The sequence below is a fragment of the Myxocyprinus asiaticus genome, chromosome 3 (genome assembly GCF_019703515.2).
Source record: "Myxocyprinus asiaticus isolate MX2 ecotype Aquarium Trade chromosome 3, UBuf_Myxa_2, whole genome shotgun sequence".
In the NCBI taxonomy this organism is placed as follows: domain Eukaryota; kingdom Metazoa; phylum Chordata; class Actinopteri; order Cypriniformes; family Catostomidae; genus Myxocyprinus; species Myxocyprinus asiaticus.
The window spans coordinates 43,909,129-43,928,192 of NC_059346.1; the positions used below are offsets into that span (position 1 = coordinate 43,909,129).

Sequence of the window (19,064 nt, forward strand, 5' to 3'; positions counted from 1 at the left end):
TAATAATATATATTTTTGTTATTATTATTATTTATTTTATTACTTTTTTCTTATTTCTTGGTCTTAATAGCTTTTGAAATTATTTTATATGTATCTTGTATTTTTTTTAAATCATTTTTATGTAAAGCACTTTCAATTGCCATTGTGTATGAAACGTGTTAAATAAATACATTTGCCTTGCTTTGCCTTGCCTTGAAGATGAAAACACTGCTGTCTTCAACGTGGCTGCCCTCCAGTGAAAGGGCGTGTGTGCTCACATCTCAGGCTGATATGTGAGCCTGCAGATAGTCGCGTCTTCATTTATGCGTATATCCACCAATCATATTAAACAAGCTCACGCATGCGCACTCCTTCGCAGTAGACTGCTGCTGTTGCTCTCGCATCGCAGGTGTCAACCGAATCAGCGATCCTGCTGCAGCTGCGAGAGGGGAACCTACCTATCCCATTGAAAATACCAGTCCATCAGAGCGGGCAACAGTACAGATCGGACGGCCTAAAAATGATCGAATGAGACCTTAAGCTCGTCTCTGTTGCCAGGGCAGCTTTACGCGGGGAAGAGCGGGGCAGCTAGCCGCAGTTGTCCGGGCTTGTGGAGCAGCTAGCAGCAGTTGTCCGGGCTTGCGGAGCGTCTTCAGCGGGGAGCGCTGCTGTTCTGCAGCTAAAATGTTCGTACAAGAGGAGAAGATCTTCGCAGGCAAAGTCCTGAAGGTCCACGTCTGCACCATGGAAGGCACAGAGTGGCTGGAGGAAGTCACGGAAGACACCACTATAGAGAAACTCAAGGAGAAATGCCTGAAGCATGTAAGTATCAGAAAAATCTGCCACTTTTGCCTGCTGTCATCGGTTAGCTGGCACTGTTAGCCGACTCGGGCAGGACAGGCCCGGCTGGATTGTCGGAGTCATTGCCAAGTATTTTTAGTTACTAGCAGACAAGTGCTATTTATAATTTAGCAAACTGTCCCGTCACCTCGGGCGCTGTTGCTGTTCTGTAACTAGCACTGTCTTTACTGCTTGACTTGCTGGTAACTGACAAGGACTTGTTGACATTCTCACTGTATATGTGTCATCTTTACACACGTGTGCTCACCAAAACAAGTTGAGACATTCAGATGTTGAGTACTAAGGATTTGATACTCCCAATTTTATGACCTGAAAGTGCTGGATGGATGTGTTCATAATCACTTTAGCAGGTGGCTCCACAGGCTTTAAGGATGATTTTCACAAAACCTATCAAGACACTGTCCTGGTCATATTTAATCCCAAATCAATACAAAACATTTGTGAAATTATATTTTGAGAATTATAAGGTACAACGGGGCTAAAAGCCCCCCTGGGGCAAAAGGCACTTTTTTTAAACAAATACTACCACAGTACTTTCCTTGCAACCTGTTTGCCACTTTACACTGCAAAATATTCCTGATTCCTGATGAAGTTCAATTGTGAGGTCATTTGAACTAAAATTGTATAATTTTTTAAAATATTAAATTATTTATGTAGCTTATGTGAATCCCTGAAATTATCACATTTATATTTAGACAAAATACTTATTTGTAGTTTTCAGTTTTAAGGTCATTAAATCAAACATTCTTTTTATTTATTTTTTATAATTGTCCAATAAGTGAAAGCATAGTATTTGGGGTAAAAAAAACAAAACCTTGTTGCAGGGGCTAAAGGCTCTATAAAAAACATTGTCTTTCTTAAGTGGGAGGAATAGATATTTTTATGAAAAATGTTCAAAGTGAGGTCACATTGACTGATCCAATCACAATGGAGATTAATTTGTTTATAGAATACTTGATATTTAATGTAATGCCAAATGTGATCGAAATGAACAACAAATGGTTAACCTTTTTGTGAAGTGGGTATTTTGAATAATTATTATCTGAATTTGTCACTCAAAGCATCTTAGTGTCTCAAATGTATTTGCTTAAGTTGACAAATTTTACCTATAACTATTGTCCCTATATTTACATGATATGGCTATAACCCCCCTGATGGCCTTTTAACCCAAGTTTGGGGTAAATAGCTCCCTCACCAAATGTGTGTGTGTGTGTATATATATATATATATAAGAATTTCAGTCAAAACAACCTTCTGTTATTATTTATTTTCACAGAAATTATGTTGCTCCATCAATATTCAATAAAATGACATTTATTTTTTCAATCATGATGCACTTTGTGACCAGAAAAGAAAGCAAATTTTCCTTATCAATTATATTAAATGAGAATGGTGGTGTGTCTAAAAATAGGCTTCATTTTCTATATGGAAAATATAATTTCTTATTTGTTTCCTAGACATTTTCTAGATGGGTTCATGAGAATCAAATCATTTAAGAAATAACTGTATCAAATATATTTATGTTCACAAAACCTAAATAACCTTTACACTAATAAGCCTTTGCGCTAATGTGCTCCCAATTTGCTTCAGATTCAAACAGCTCTTTTTATTCTTTGGAAATGTGTAGAAATGCCCAACTTAAAGCATAATGCTTTGTTTCTCTTCACTAACAGTGTGTCCATGGAAGTTTAGAAGATCCGAAAACGCTTACACATCACAAACTCATCCATGCTGCCACTGAGAGAATTCTCACCGAATCCAAAACGGTTGCAGAGGAAAATCTTAAAGATAAAGGTATTGGAGCTGTGGTGTTTCAAGAGTGTACCATTGTGTAGCTCAGTGGTAAAAGACACTGGCTACCACCCCTGGAGTTCGCTAGTTCGAATCCCAGGGTGTGCTGAGTGACTCCAGCCAGGTCTCCTAAGCAACCAAATTGGCCCAGTTGCTAGGGTGGGTAGAGTCATATGGGGTCGCCATAATGTGGTTCGTTCTCGGTGGGGCGCACGGTGAGTTGAGCGCGGATGCCGCGGTGGATGGCGTGAAGCCTCCACACGCGCTATGTCTCCATGGCAACGCGCTCAACAAGCCACGTGATAAGATGCGTGGGTTGATGGTCTCAGACACGGAGGCAACTGGGATTCATCCTCCGCCACCCGGATTGAGGCGAATCACTACGCCACCACGAGGACTTAAAAGCGCACTGGGAATTGGGCATTCCAAATTGGGTGAAAAAGGGGAAAAATCAACAAAAAAAAAAGAGTGTACCATTGTGTTTTGCACAATGTTGTATTTAAAACCAGATTTTGGCAATCACACAACCTGGTTTGTTTTTGTGTCTTCTAGATTGCTTGTTATTGATTAAGAAAAGGCCACCACCGGCTCCACCAAAAATGGCTGATGTATCTGCTGAAGAGAAGGTACATGACGATGATAGCCTCTCTTTAAAAGTTGCTCAGTGTGTTTTCCAATGCATTACACATCTAAGCTGTTTGATTCTGCAAAATTGTTTGTGCTTGCTGACAGAAGAAACAAGAGAACAAGGCTCCGGATAAGGACGCCATCCTCAAAGCCACAGCAAATCTGTCCACTCGCAACATTGACCGTACAGTAACTCAGCACAACATTAGAGATGTGGGTACTTGCAGTCTTTTCAGTTCGAGTGTTCCTGTTCTAAATTGCAAATGGATTATTTTGCCTCAGAATACATTGAATTCAATTTTTCGATCTGTTGTTTATCAGTTTCAGACAGAACTGAGGAAGATTCTGGTCTCACTTATTGAGGTGGCTCAGAAACTGCTGGCTTTGAATCCAGATGCTGTTGAGCTCTTCAAAAAGGCCAATGGTAGGCAATGGATGAATGATGGATGGAAAGACACCTGAATGGATTAAACAAATTGAAGGCTGGCAAAAAATTACCAAAAAAGTACTATGTTAATACCATGTTTTTTTGTGTTTTTTTAAGACTTATACCTCAGTGCAGAGGTCTTCGACTCTGTCCTGGGGACCCACAGCACTGCATATTTTGGATGTCGCCCTTATTTAACACACCTGATTGAAATCATCAGCTCATTAGCAGAGGCTCCATGACCTAAACTGGGTTTGTCAGCTAAGGGAGACTTACAAAATGTGCAGTGTTGTGGGTCCCCAGGAACAGAGTTGAAGACCTCTGCCTTAGTGTATGAAAATGTATTCAATAATTCAGTATATATCAAAGTGGTAAAAATGGTATATATCTGAGTACTATTTTATTACTGTTTGATGTCAACACCATACCATGGTAAGGGGTTGTTCTTAGTCTAGTTAATTTTTTTAGGTCTCATAACTACATAGACCCTTTAAGATGTAAATTTGCTCTTTTTGGCAAATGATGGTGAGTGAATATTCTGTCTCCTCTATGACAGCCATGCTGGATGAGGATGAGGAGGACCGGGTGGATGAAACAGCCCTGCAACAGCTGACTGAGATGGGTTTCCCTGAGAGTCGTGCTGTGAAGGCTCTGCGCTTAAATCAGTGAGTATTTACAATTGTTGAATAGTCTAATCCTGAATTAGTCAAAGTTAGCCAATTTGCATACTTCTTGATTTGTTATGTTGTAAGTACAAATGGGAACTTGCTTGAAAGATTTTATCTTTCATATTATTATTTGCTTTGATAATCAAAAGTAAATGTCTATATGAAACACACCTGTTATCGGTGTATTAGTGAAGGAACTGTGCACAATAATTGTAAGTAAGAATTTTCTTTTTTCCCTATCGATTTAGTTCATGAGACATTGCTGAACACTTTGGGGAATTCCTTTTCCACGACCTAATTGAAGCCTTTGTATCATAACGCCAATCTTATGATTGGCAATGGTGTTTGAGCCCCGCCCCTTTAGGCGCGCATTTGCCCTATATAAGCGGGCGCTCACACACCATTTCTTCATAATTTTATTCCTTCAAGACTGACATCATCTCATCTTGACTACGCACCTGGATCAGCCCTCTCTTTGCCGTCAACGGACACCCATCAGCGGACGGGATTCCCTGCAGACACATCAGGAAGTTCTTCGCCTGACTCAGGATCAGCTGCCCCCTCTAGTGTTCCGGCAAAGAAGTTTCTCCGCCTCGCAGCCGGATCGGGTTCTTTGCTCAGCGAGACATCTACCCGCTTCCTGCCGCAACCAGGCAGGAGATCCTTTCATATATATATATATATATATATATTGTAATATTCCGTCCAAGTGACGTAAAAAACATATAAAAGAGCCGCTTGTGTGTACGCCTCTTTTTAAAGATGTTGTATCGCAAGTGTTCCTGTGAGTGACACATCGCTCTGTCAGACCAACATGAGAGCTGCGTTCGCTGTCTGGGCCACCCACGCCGAAGCAGCTGTCATGGGGACAAACTGCCCTCACTGTAAGGACATTAGTCTCAAGACGCTCCGCTCTAGGTTCGCCCTCGTTCTGAGGGACAATTCCTCCTCACGTGGTCTCCCGACCGCTTCCTCTGTGTTAAGTCTTGAGGGACCACATGAGGATGCATGGGCCGCGAGGTAGAGCTGGAAGAAACCGAGGAGGACCTCATGCCGGCACAAGCCCCACGAGCCCCTCGATCTTCCCACGCATCGTCTTCGCCAGTGCAGTATGCACAACAGAGCCGTGGCAGGCTCAGGTCATGTCTACTTGACGGGATGCATGACTGGATAGGCGTGCCGACGTGGCAACACGGCAAGTCAGGGCCTCTTGACTGGGCATGACAGGCGTGGTAATATGGCATGATGTGGCAGGGGTGGCAACAAGGCATGATCTGGCAGATGTGGCAACATGGCATGATGTGGCAGGCGTGGCAACAAGGCATGACTTTGCAGAGGTGGCAACATGGCATGATGAGGCAGATGTGGCGGCCGAGGCTTCAGGCGCTGGCCCTGGGACGGCCGAGACTTCAGGCGCTGGCCCTGGGACGGCCGAGGCTTCAGGCGCTGGCCCTGGGACGGACGAGGTTTGCAACGCTGGCTCTGGGACGGACGAGGCTTGGGCTCATTTAGCCCAAAACGGAAAACGTACTTGAGGGCAATCTCATTGAAATCCACCTTGCTAGCCAGAGCGCTGAAGTCTTCCACATATTCCTCCACGGAACGGTTTCCCTTGCGTAACTGCAAGAGGCAATCTGCTGGGTTCATGTTGGTGGTCGAGTATTCTGTAACGTTCAGGCAGGGCAGAGCAAGCATGAGCAGGTCGAAGACGATGACAAGATGAATTTGAGAACCCAAGTGCAGTTTATTATTCAGTGCCAACAAAACATAGGATACAAAACAAGAGACTTGACTTGACTAGAATAACATTACACCAAAACAGTACTCAACAAAGGACTAGAGAACATGAGGGCAATAAATACCCAGACTAGGTAAACAAGTTAACAAGACAATGAAACATGAACCAGTAACATAACAGAACTGATAACAAGACTCATGAACAAAAACCAATGAGGAGACAGGACTAATAAACATAGTGGAACAAGAGGGTCATATGACAGTAACATGACAAGGAAACAATAAGAACTAAACACATGAAAACATGGCAGGAACAGGAAATCACATGACAGGAAAAAGGAACTTAGTTTTCAAAATAAAAGACATGAACAAAAACACACGAAAATGTGACACCCTGGCTCAATAAGTAGCCACGCCCCAAACTCATGCTATAGTTGAGCTAGAAAGGGTTGGGTGGAGCTGAGCGGATTGCTCAAAAAATAAATATCAGTGTTGTGATAGTGGCTGGGAGGTTCAGTGTTTATACTTTTGGGGGAGTTAAACCAATGAATGCCTTACTTATAGTTGTCAATGAACAATAAACTGGGATAGTAGAATGTATTTTGACATAAAAAAGTTACGTACTTCACCTTTAAGTGATTTAAAGCATTGTGAATGGGGCTTTAGGTTAGATGTTTTGGATTTTGGTGGTGCTGCATGTAAAAAATGAATTTGAAAAATCAATGAATTCCAGCTATTACTGGATAAAATCAGTATCACTAATAACTAATCACTCTCTCTGCAGCATGTCTGTGACCCAGGCTATGGAATGGCTGATTGAGCATGTAGATGATCCCATGGTTGACACGCCTCTACCTGGACAGGACACCCCAGGGGTGGCAGCCGCAGCTGCAGCCCCAGCCCCAGCCCCAGCCCCAACCCCAGGTCCCTCCAACACAGCTTCAGGAGTCCAAGGCCGTCTCAACACCCAGTCCAGCACAGAGGAGGCCAAACAGGATGAGCTGATAGAAATCTTCAAAAGGATCAGAAGGAAAAGAGAGTTCAGGCCAGACTCACGGGTTAGTGTCATGTGGGTTTACAGGAGAAGAATAGTTCATTTTTAAAACCAAGCATTGTGAATAGTTTCCTTTGACACACAATCAGTTTTAACAACTTATTTGCCCAGAGGATAGAAATTAAAGTGTCAGATACAATATCTGCTTTTCTAGAGCAATAAACCAAATTATTACTAGTAGTGCCATGACAAGCATCTCTATTACTATTGCTCATATTTGGAGGTATGGATTTTTCAAAATCCCTAACCATAACTATTAATATTCAGTAGGTAACTCGTCCCACACTATTTGTGCTACCTCAAATTGTACAGCTTATTGAGGAGAGGTGTGCTGTTACTTTTTGAAGTTATCTGACTTAAGATTTCCGAATGACGCATGATGAAATGTGCAAAAAAAATCCCAGACTTACATTGAAGGAGGGACCTAGGCTATATCTAGAAACAGAATAACTCTTTTTGACTTGGCCCAGTAAACAACCACCTAGTAACACTCTAGAAACCACCAATAACAACCTAGCAACATTCTGAAACCAAACAGTAAAGCTCTGGCCACTAGTCATAACATCTTAGTGGCGAATTCTACATGGGCAAGCACCACTCACATATTCTTTACAAAATGTAAAATTCTTATTACGGAAATTTTTGTTCTTTGAAGAGTTGTATGTAAAACTTAGGTGTTGCTGTGGTATCTGTGTGTGTGTGTGTGTGTGATATATATATATATATATATATATATATATATATATATATATATATATATATATATATATATTGAAGCCAGAAGTTTACATACACTTAGGTCATTAAAACTCATTTTTTAACCACTCCACAGATTTGATATTAGCAAACTATAGTTTTGGCAAGTCGTTTAGGACATCTACTTTGTGCATGACACAAGTAATTTTTCCAACAATTGTTTACAGACAGATTGTTTCACTTTTAATTGACTATATCACAATTCCAGTGGGTCAGAAGTTTACATTCACTAAGTTAACTGTGCCTTTAAGCAGCTTGGAAAATTCCAGAAAATGATGTCAAGCCTTTAGACAATTAGCTTCTGATAGGTGTAGTACTGAATTGGAGGTGTACCTGTAGATGTATTTTAAGGCCTACCTTCAAACTCAGTGCCTCTTTGCTTGACATCATGGGAAAATCAAAAGAAATCAGCCAAGACCTCAGAAAAAGAATTGTGGACGTCCACAAGTCTGGTTCATCCTTGGGAGCAATTTCCAAATGCCTGAAGGTACCACGTTCATTTGTACAAACAATAGTAAGCAAGTATAAACACCATGGGACCACGCAGCCATCATACCACTCAGGAAGGAGACGCATTCTGTCTCCTAGAGATGAACATAGTTTGGTGCGAAAAGTGCAAATCAATCCCAGAACAACAGCAAAGGACCTTGTGAAGATGCTGGAGGACACAGGTAGACAAGTATCTATATCCACAGTAAAACGAATCCTATATTGACATAACCTGAAAGGCTGCTCAGCAAGGAAGAAGTCACTGCTCTAAAACCACCATAAAATAGCCAGACTACAGTTTGCAAGTGCACATGGGGACAAAGATCTTACTTTTTGTAGAAATTTCCTCTGGTCTGATGAAACAAAAATTAAACTGTTTGGCCAAAATGACCATTGTTATGTTTGGAGGAAAAAGGGTGAGGCTTGCAAGCCGAAGAACACCATCCCAACCGTGAAGCATGGGGTTGGCAGCATCATGTTGTGGGGGTGTTTTGCTGCAGGAGGGACTGGTGCACTTCACAAAATAGATGGCATCATGAGGAAGGAAAATTATATGGATATATTGAAGCAACATCTCAAGACATCAGCCAGGAAGTTAAAGCTCGGTCGCAATTGGGTCTTCCAAATGGACACTGACCCCAAGCATACCTCCAAAGTTGTGACAAAATAGCTTAAGGACAACAAAGTCAAGGTACTGGAATGGCCATCACAAAGCCCTGACCTCAATCCAATACAAAACTTGTGGGCAGAACTGAAAAAGCATGTGCGAGCAAGGAGGTCTACAAACATGACTCCGTTACACCAGTTCTGTCTGGAGGAATGGTACAAAATTCCAGCAACTTATTGTGAGAAGCGTGTGGAAGGTTACCCAAAATGTTTGACCCAAGTTAAACATTCTAAAGGCAATGCGACCAAAAACTAACAAAGTGTATGTAAATTTCTGACCCACTGTGAATGTGATGAAAGAAATAAAAGCTGAAATAAATAATTCTCTCTACTATTATTGTGACATTTCACATTCTTAAAATAAAGTAGTGATCCTAACTGACCGAAGCAGGGAATGTTTTCTACGATTAAATGTCAGGAATTGTGAAAAACTGAGTTTAAATGTATTTGGCTGTGTATGTAAACTTCTGACTTCAACTGTATGCATGAGCATTGTCTTGTCTATTTTTTTTTTATGTGCAGGCAGTTATTGCGCTGATGGAGATGGGTTTTGACGAGAAGGAGGTTATTGATGCACTCCGCGTCAATAATAATCAACAGGATGCTGCTGTATGTAAATGATCACAATGACCATATCATGTATAGAGTGTTATGTTTTACCAGCTAATCAGATTAAAATCACCTACTTCCATGAAATACAGTGGGACTCAAAAATATGAGACCACTAGTGAAAATAATTATATTTTGTATTTCTTTTAATACAGTTTTCTTTACAAATTTATACTGTCAGCATAACAATCCGAGTGAAAGTTGAATTGCACAATTAACATAAATTTCAGAATTTCCTAGGATTTGTTGTTTCCCCTTTCGCTTTAATGACAGCATGCATTCAAGCTGGCATAGTCGGTTTGTGTAAAACCTGATGATCCATGTTATCCCAGCATGATTTGGGAATGTTCCAAAAACCATCTTGTGCACTTCAATGGAAGCAAGGACTCCTTTACAAATAAGTCAACATTGTTAATGTCACAAATTAGCTTATTTGATTAGTGACCTATATTTATTTAATATAATACATATTTTAAATGTATTTTATGTCATAACATTTCTTATACTTAAACATTTTCAAAAGCCTAAAACTTTGATTAATTTCAGGTTTAAATTAGATTTTGAATCCTAGGTTTTTTATGACAATGCTAAATGTGGGGATACTCCATTTTTAGTCCATTCAGTCCATATCCTTGTTTGAGTACTTTTCTTATTTTTTAATTAAACCCCTGTTCCCATACAGTGTGAATGGCTGCTAGGTGACAGAAAGCCCACCCCTGAGGATCTGGACAAAGGCATTGATACCAACAGTCCCCTGTTTCAGGCCATTCTGGAAAACCCTGTGGTACAGCTTGGTCTCACGAATCCCAAGACTCTCTTAGGTGAGTCCACTTAAAGGAATAGTTCACCCTGTGTTTTGTGTTTTGTTTCTCAAAATAATCAATCGTTTACGTTCAGAAGAAATGTATTTGTCGACTGGAGTCGTTTGGATTATTTTGATGAACCCTAAATATGCATTTTGGACCGTCAAAAAATGGAGTACATTCACTTGCATTGTTTAAAGGAGGAGGCTTGAAATTAAATCCTAAAAATCTTAAATTCTGTTTTGATGAAGAAAGAAACTCAGATACATCTTGGATGGCCTGAGGGTGAGTAAATGATCAGCAAATTTTCATTTTTGGGTGAACTATTCCTTTAAGCCAAGCGTACACTCTACGACTTGCAGTCGGCGCCCTGCGACTCACAGTCTTGTTTTTCGTCATGCTGGTGTGAACACTTCAGGACTGTAGTGTATCAACTACACGACCATTCGTCCCTGACTGACACCATTTGTACACTAAAGATGCGTTTTGGGTGATCCGATCACAAATTTTCAAGTGAGACACATCACTGTTACACCTGGTTGTCTCTTTTGACCACTTGTGTTTGAATTTTGAGTGGAGAGCCTCTGATTTCATGAGGACATACATGAGTTATTACATCTGTGTATTACTAAATGATAGTAAAGCACAAAAAAGTAAAAAAACGGTGCACAATTTCTCTTAGTTATTCGCAAACATGACATTTAGAGCAGAATTCTGAGTTATTTTAGTGCAGTACCTGTAACTGAGCTTCTAATGTGTGTGCTTCTGGATTTCATGATGTTACTGTGCTCGTTAATGGATTAGCTTTTTTAAATGTTCAGATTGTATGGTTATTTCCCTTGAAATCCATACGTAACCGGTGAAAAAACGGCCATTGCAGATGCCTTTAGCATCGCCCGTGTCAAACGGATCGCCCAAAATGCATCTTAAAATTAAGATAACGAAATTCATTCACAAACTCGCACAGTATATTCTTGATAACATGACAACAAACATGAAAGAACGGCTCTTCCATTTTCGTGCTTATTGGCACCATTTACAAAGGGAAAAAATTATAAATAATAAAATAATAAAAACAGCGAGTAGGGGGATGTGGTTGAGGTTTTATTTTCTTATTATTTTTGTCTCCTGCTACCCAATACATTGCTCTCCTCCTTCAACAAACATAAAAGAGTGGCTCGCGCCCATTTTGCTATTTGCAGAAGGAAACATTTAAGAAAATCAGCTGAAAATTATAAAGACAGTGGTTAGGGAAATGTGGGTGTTTTATTTTATTTTCTAATTATTTATTGTCTTCTGCTCCCTAATACCTTGCCCCCCTCTTGCGCTCTCTCTATATTTAATTGGCTGTGGCTTATTTTCGGTCTTTCACTCATCGAGATGGTGCACAAACCTGACGACAAGTCCCAGAAGCTGTAACTTCTGAGATCTGAGACTTCTCGTCACAGACTTGTCATGGACTCAAAACATCAAAGGAGACGAGCTTGAGTCGTGTAGGCTTTACTATATATTTAAATCTTGTTCCTTTCAGATTTTTCTTTTACAAAGTTTCTTCCATGCTTGCACTAACAATGCCAAAGTGTTTGTGAACAGCATTTTCTAGTCCTATCACAGATTGCATAACATTGATACTAGGGCTGAATTGGACAAAAAATTTAATTGTGATTATTTTGAAAAATATTGTAATTGCGATTTGAAACATTGATATGATTAATGTTTAAAAAAATAGCAAGTGATTATTTTTGACCAAAATGAAGTCATGGACAAACATGCTTTACTGCTAATAGAAATACTGTTCAAGAAAGGGTGTTCACACATAAGTCTTCTTAAAAAGAACCAAATGGAATAAATTAAAAGTACAGTAAAACATAGAGGAAAAAAAGTTTCATATTGCATTCACATTTTATCTGTTAACCGTTTACTTGTTTTTTTACCACTTTGTAATAGGTTCTCAGCCAGGGGCTGCGTTAACTGAAAATTCTCCGTCATTTACCGATTATAATTTTTTTATTTTAAACAGTTGATATATAATTCCAAATGCTGTCCATCATTTTGTCAGATAAAGTGAAACTAGAAAATCGTTTTAACCTAGTGCATCAGTTTTGAATTTTGACTCTCTCTCTCTCTCTCTCTCTCGCTCTCACTCCCTCTCACACACACACACCCTCTGTGTGTGTTTTTTGCCTAGCATTAAGCCATATCCATTTACACCTGGTAATATGTTTCTCTTTTTACCACTTGTGTTGGGATTTCGAGGAAAGGGTGTATGATTTCATCACTGCATGCATCAATCATTATGTCAGTGTGTTACTACATGATAATAAAGCGCAAAAAATAGCTATAACAATAAGAATGTGTGAAAAAAGCAGTGCATAGTTTTTGCCAATTATACTATTACTAATACCAATTGCCAGTTACGTTTACTGTAGAGAGTTACATATTAATTCAGCTACAAAGATGTGACACTTTGTTGATATCAGGCACACTGAAAATTGTTCTGTGAACTTGTGCTTGTATGCATTTTTTCAAATTTTCCAATCGGATGGTTATTTACTTTTAAAGCTGAACATAACCGGCAAAGTTTAAAAAATAGCTTTAGTGCAGCGGTTGATTGACAGGTAGAACTTTCACCCTAGAACTAGAATTCACCACACTTGCACAAAAACAGAAAGCTGAGGCTGTGGTGGGCACAGGCTCACCAAAACTGGACAGTTAAAGACTGGAAAAACATCACCTGGTCTGATGAATCTGGATTTCTGCTGAGGTACACAAATGGTAGGCCCACTGCAGTCTCAGCTTTCTGTTCTTGGCTGACAGAAGTGGAACCCAATGTGGTCTTCTGCTGTTGTAGTCCATCCGCCTCAAGGTTCGACATGTTGTGCATTCTGAGATGCTATTCTGCTCACTACAATTGTACAGAGTGGTTATTTGAGTTACCGCAGCCTTTCTGTCAGCTCGAACCAGTCTGACCATTCTCTGTTGACCTCTCTCATCAACAAGACCTTTCTATCAGCAGAACTGATTACTCACATTCTGAGTAAACTCTAGAAACTTTTCTGCATGAAAGTCCCAGAAGATCAGCAGTTACAGAAATATCCAAACCAGCCCATCTGGCACCAACAATCATGCCACGCTCAATAACTGAGATCACATTTTTTTCCCCATTCTGATGGTTGATGTGAAAATTAACTGAAGCTCCTGACCCGTATCTGAATGATTTTATGCACTGCACTGATGCCACATGATTGACTGATTAGATAATCACATGAATAAGTAGATGTACAGGTGTTCCTAATAAAGTGCTCGGTGAGTGTGTAGATGAAGATGTTTATATTACAGAAGTGGAAAAGCAGAATGAGAAACAATCAGTGGTGACAAATATGTTCAAAATTATGTACAATCACATGAGATTCCATGTCATATGAGTGGCCTAAAAAAGCTTTTTTATTTTACATTCTGTAAGGGTGGTCCCCCTCCTGGTGGATGCTATGTTGAGATAAAATTACCAGCTTAATACTACTTGTTTTATCTCACTAAACTGTCTAATGTGCCTGTAACCGAACACCGTTTTGCTTTTGCATGATGCTGCATCCACGCGATAGATGTCAGTGTAAAGTCTAAGACCACTTTTGTATCAGTCAGCAAAACATAAGATGCATAGTGCACCTTTAAACTGTGTTTTCAATTTCGGTGCTGCTCAATCTGTGTCAGTTGTTGGTTTGATGCAGCTGAGATGTGTTTCCTTGACTTTGCAGCATTTGAGGACATGCTGGAAAACCCGCTGAACAGCACGCAGTGGATGAATGACCCTGAGACAGGTCCTGTCATGCTCCAGATATCCCGGATCTTCCAGACACTCAACCGCACGTAAAGCACACCTAATAACTGGAGCGATCCGAACTAGGGGAAAAAGTTAATTATTTGTAAGAGAAGTGTTTATGTTTGTTTGTTTGTGTGTGTGTGTGTGTGTGTGTGTGTGTGTGTGTGTGTGTGTGTGGTATGAACTTGTTTTAAGTGGAAACATCACAGAAGATGAATGTAAAAAAAAAAAAAACATTGATGACATTTTCACATCATATTATACAGAGGAATATATCTATTTATAACTCTACACAACACTTGTAAAAAAAATATAATGTAAGCAGTAACTTAAGGATAAATTGCTAACTTCATTATTTAGTTTATGTTTTAATAAGATCTGTTTTTAATTATATTAAGCACATAGTTTGTTTGGCCATCTAAAAGGAGAAAAGAAAATTTCAAAAACACTTTTGTATGATTCTTATGTTGAAAGATCGAGTTACAACCAATTTATTTAACACTTTTAAATGGTACCATTGTCATAGTTTAAAGGGACAGTTCACCCAAAAATGAAAATTCTCTTATAATTTACTCACCCTCATGCCATATCAGATGTATTTGACTTTTTCTACTACTGAACACAAACAAAGATTTTAAGAAGAATATCTCAGCTCTGTAGGTCCTCACAATGCAAGTGAATGGTGGCCAGAACTTTGAAGCTCCAAAAAGCACATAAAGGCAGCCTAAATGGAATCCAAATGACTCTAGTTCTTTAATCTGTATCAACATATTCATACATATTCAGAAGCAGTATGATAGGTGTGGGTGAGAAACAGATCAATATTTAAGTCTTTTTTTAAATCTCCACTTTCACTTCCACTTTCTTCTTTTGTTTTTAGTTATTTGTATTCTTCATGCATATCGCCACCTACTGGGCAGGGAGGAGAATTTATAATAATAACGTAAATATTAATAAATTAAATATTGATCTGTTTCCAACCCACACCTATCATATTGCTTATGAAGATATGGATTTAACCACTGAAGTCTTATGGATTACTATTATGCTGCCTTTATATGCCTATGCTTTATAGGACCTTCAAATTTCTAGCCACCTTTCAATTTGTATGGACCTACAGAGCTGAGATTTTCTTCTAAAAATCTTAATTTGTGTTCAGCAGAAGAAAGAAAGTCATAAACATCTGGAATGGCATAAGAGTGAGTAAATGATGAGAGAATTTTCATTATTTGGTAAACTATCCCTTTAATTTTTCTATAGGGAGATAAATCATGTTGATTCTGTTTTACTATTGGTTCAGAGACAAAACACTTAATGTATAGGATTATTCGTTGCTTCCGAAAAGCATGAACGTACTTTTGGGGGAAAAGCAAGCACGAGCAAGCACGAATTTTGGCAACTCATCATTTGAAGACCATCAGAGCTTTGTGGTTTCATTAACACTACAAACCTTTCTGTGACGTTGTGGTGGATGATGCAAAACCAATTTGCAGCCCCTTACGGACATGTAATAGATATTGAAATATAACCTGATCCCTTTGTTTCTCTTACCTTCTTTATTCTTCTGATCTATATACGGATGATCCAGGTTGAATCTGTCAGATTGGACTGGCGTCTGTTTTGATTCTATCAGTTTAGTCTTTAGGAGCTGTACAGAGAGTACAAAGATGGTATGCTTATGGTATGAGTACTGGACAGTTACCTTAGTTTGCTGCATCAGGGATTTTCAAGTGAAGTGTTACCTTTATATTCACTATCATGATCTGCACTTGTTTAATGTGAATCTAACTTTACATGATTACAGGAGGGTGGACGGATCTTTTTTAATTTTATTTGTGAAAATAAAAAAAATTATCTTTCATAAACTGATTTTACTTAATCAGTCCCTTTGCATTTTTGCAGTCTGTTCAAGTCTGTTGTGTTTTATTACAGTATGAATGATATACAGTGTGCTCTAAATGTCACATGTCACTCACTAGTCTTGGCACAGGAAATTCAGACTGCAATCAAAGTACACAACATTCTTATGTAAAGCTTCACTCCAGTACTCCATTATTTTTAGTTGCAGTAGATGTTTATATTGAAATTCCCTGTCTGCAGTGAAATGCAGAGGCATCGTTTGCTGTGGGTGGAAATCTTTAATTTGTGCTCTCTTTGATATACTTGTGCTTGGATTTTGAAAGAAGAAATAAGTAATTTAACAATTCAGTCAGACTCAAGATTAAAAACATTATTTCAATGTTTCTGTTATTAATTAGAATTTTTTTTTTTGTACATTTTGAGCATCTCAGTCGTGATAAATATATCACGGAAATGCTGTCATACCAAACACCATGTTTAGAATAATAGACAATTGTGTGAATTATATGAACTGTGCTTTTTTTCTTTTCTTTGTTTGGCCGAGCGTCGGAGTGTTTCCATTCATTATTTGAATTGTGTTGGTGTGAAGTGTGTGCTCAGGGGTTTCTTAGCCATACCAGGCAAATATCTGCTATAGTAATGCCTTCTTTATCAATAAAAATAACAGTAGTTTAGTGATTGCATTATCTGATAACACTATGAATATATCTGGAATACTCTTTAAATGAAAACATACTATCCTTGTGTGCTATTTATTTTGAGGCCAAATATAATCAATCATGAAACCGTTATAAGAAAGATTGTCATTATAGTCCATCATTATATACAGTTCTTAGAAGACCTCATCCACTGAATTAATAGACTATTTTCACTTCGCTGTCTGAATGGCTTTTAATGTACTTAAAGGATGATGTGTAACACACTGAGCATTTAAAATCAGACCAAGTTAAATATGTTAGCAAATTAACATTTTTAGTCTTAATTTAAGGTTAAGATATGTAGTTTATATTGTTTTGGAGGACTAGTCAACACAAGCTTCTATGCAATGCAATATTTTTTTCTGTTGCTTCATAAGAAAAATCAGGTTTCAGTATCACAATTAATTGAATATGTAGTAATTGATGTACACTTTCATACTGTATCCTTTCTTTTATTTGAATAAAATTTGGGTTGCATTAAGGGAAAGCTCAGAAGAGTAGATGGAGCTTTATGATTACAGTATTTAAAATGTTGTTTTTAAGATTGATGTTCATTCATTTTCTTGATTGAACATTATACGTTTTTGGAACCTAAACTTTCATTGTGTTAATGTCAGTATACTGAAAGACCTTGAAATAATCATTTGCTAAGTTTCAGATTTTTATTTTTATTTTTATTTTCTCCCTCATTAAAAAAAATAACTTGAAAGTCTGGTGCTCTTATGTTACCATTTTAATTTTAAGTCCTTGCTCAGTGTAAAAGCAATTTCATATAGCCCCCCACCCCAAACACACACACACACACACACTCTCTCAAGAGTTGAAATGTAACTTTTCTGAATCCAATGCTGAAAGCCTGGTTTCATTAAAAATAATAATAAAAAAAAGTTTTTTAATTAACTGTAGCTGTGTGACTTTTTCCTCACCCTGCTTCTAAATATTATTATTCTCAATATTGTCTTGATCTTTTTCGCTGTATTCAGTAATTAAAATCATACAACAGTGACAATTATAACTTACTCTGCTGATATTCAATGAACCCTTAAATGCATGAGAATTTCACCATTCCATATTCGGGTCTTTAGAGACCCGGCATGCATATCTATCACAAATGGATCTACAAAATGCTTAGATAGTGTCCAATTTTCAAAACATTTTCAAGACAATTAGAAAATAATATAATAAAATATATTTATGTTTTTTTTTTCTTCATATATTTCATATCAAAGAGATAATACAACAAATCTTGAACAGGGTTCATTACTTTCACGTTGAAACTTCACGAGACACAACTGGCTGTCAAACACATATTGAGCTACACATAACACATAAGATACACATAAGATACACATGTATTTTCTCAGGCACTTACTGAGTCTAAACAGATGCACAACTTACATAATTTCAGTAGTACACATAAATGACAAATCATATCCTACTGTTCATGTGTTGTACTTGTTATAGTTTACTTCCATGTTGTTGTTTTTTTTTTTTATTTTATCAAATATCAATGTCAAATGTAAATCAAGTCAATCACTGAAACAACAGCATCACCTTGAGTAACATAGCTTGTAATATCTATGTGTACATGAATATAGGATACAGAACATTATATAGTATTTATATGTATGAATATAGTACTCGTTTTTCTTGTAATAATAATAATAAATAGATATCCTGAAATAGTAAACTTATATAGATATGAAATAATCATAAACATATCATGTATGGAAGAGGAAACGACACTCCTATAGGATCTCTAATGACCCTATACACTTAGGGAGTTAGGGTACACTATACAGGGTACTATACACAGGTACAGAGGGTGGAATAAGGTCCTGGGTCACCATGACCCGATGAATGCGTTTAATTTGTGGGCTATATATATATATATATATATATATATATATATAGCTGGTTTCTATGGATTTTGCACATAACCCAATTCATTTATAAGGATTGGTAAAGTATGCGCATAAGTTACGTTTGGGTGGTTATGGTTAGGGGTGGGCTTTAGGGATAGATAGCGGGAATAAGAATCTGGTGGGGAGTCAGATTTCGGCACAACACCGGCTTTATTTTCTGTATGGTACTGCGCAAATACTACGCCGCTTTTACCCTCTGCAAGACGCGCAGCAGAAATGGATACGTCACTCACGCGCCAACATGAACAGTTGTAGTCTCATCTAGAGACATTAGAGTTTCTGGTATGGTTTCAA

The 19,064-nt window shown here is 38.2% G+C and overlaps 1 protein-coding gene across 1 annotated transcript; it reads left to right on the top strand.

Annotated features, from left to right (window-relative positions):
* The first annotated feature begins 304 nt into the window (after nucleotides 1-304).
* On the top strand, nucleotides 305-17,441 carry LOC127425792 (ubiquitin-associated domain-containing protein 1). The gene is made up of 10 exons (XM_051672044.1): nucleotides 305-801; nucleotides 2,514-2,634; nucleotides 3,184-3,257; nucleotides 3,364-3,471; nucleotides 3,580-3,682; nucleotides 4,242-4,350; nucleotides 6,875-7,148; nucleotides 9,578-9,664; nucleotides 10,347-10,485; nucleotides 14,223-17,441. Exons 1-10 carry the CDS (start codon nucleotides 664-666, stop codon nucleotides 14,336-14,338), a joined length of 1,269 nt encoding a protein of 422 aa, XP_051528004.1. The 5' UTR covers nucleotides 305-663; the 3' UTR covers nucleotides 14,339-17,441.
* Nucleotides 17,442-19,064: the final 1,623 nt, after the last annotated feature.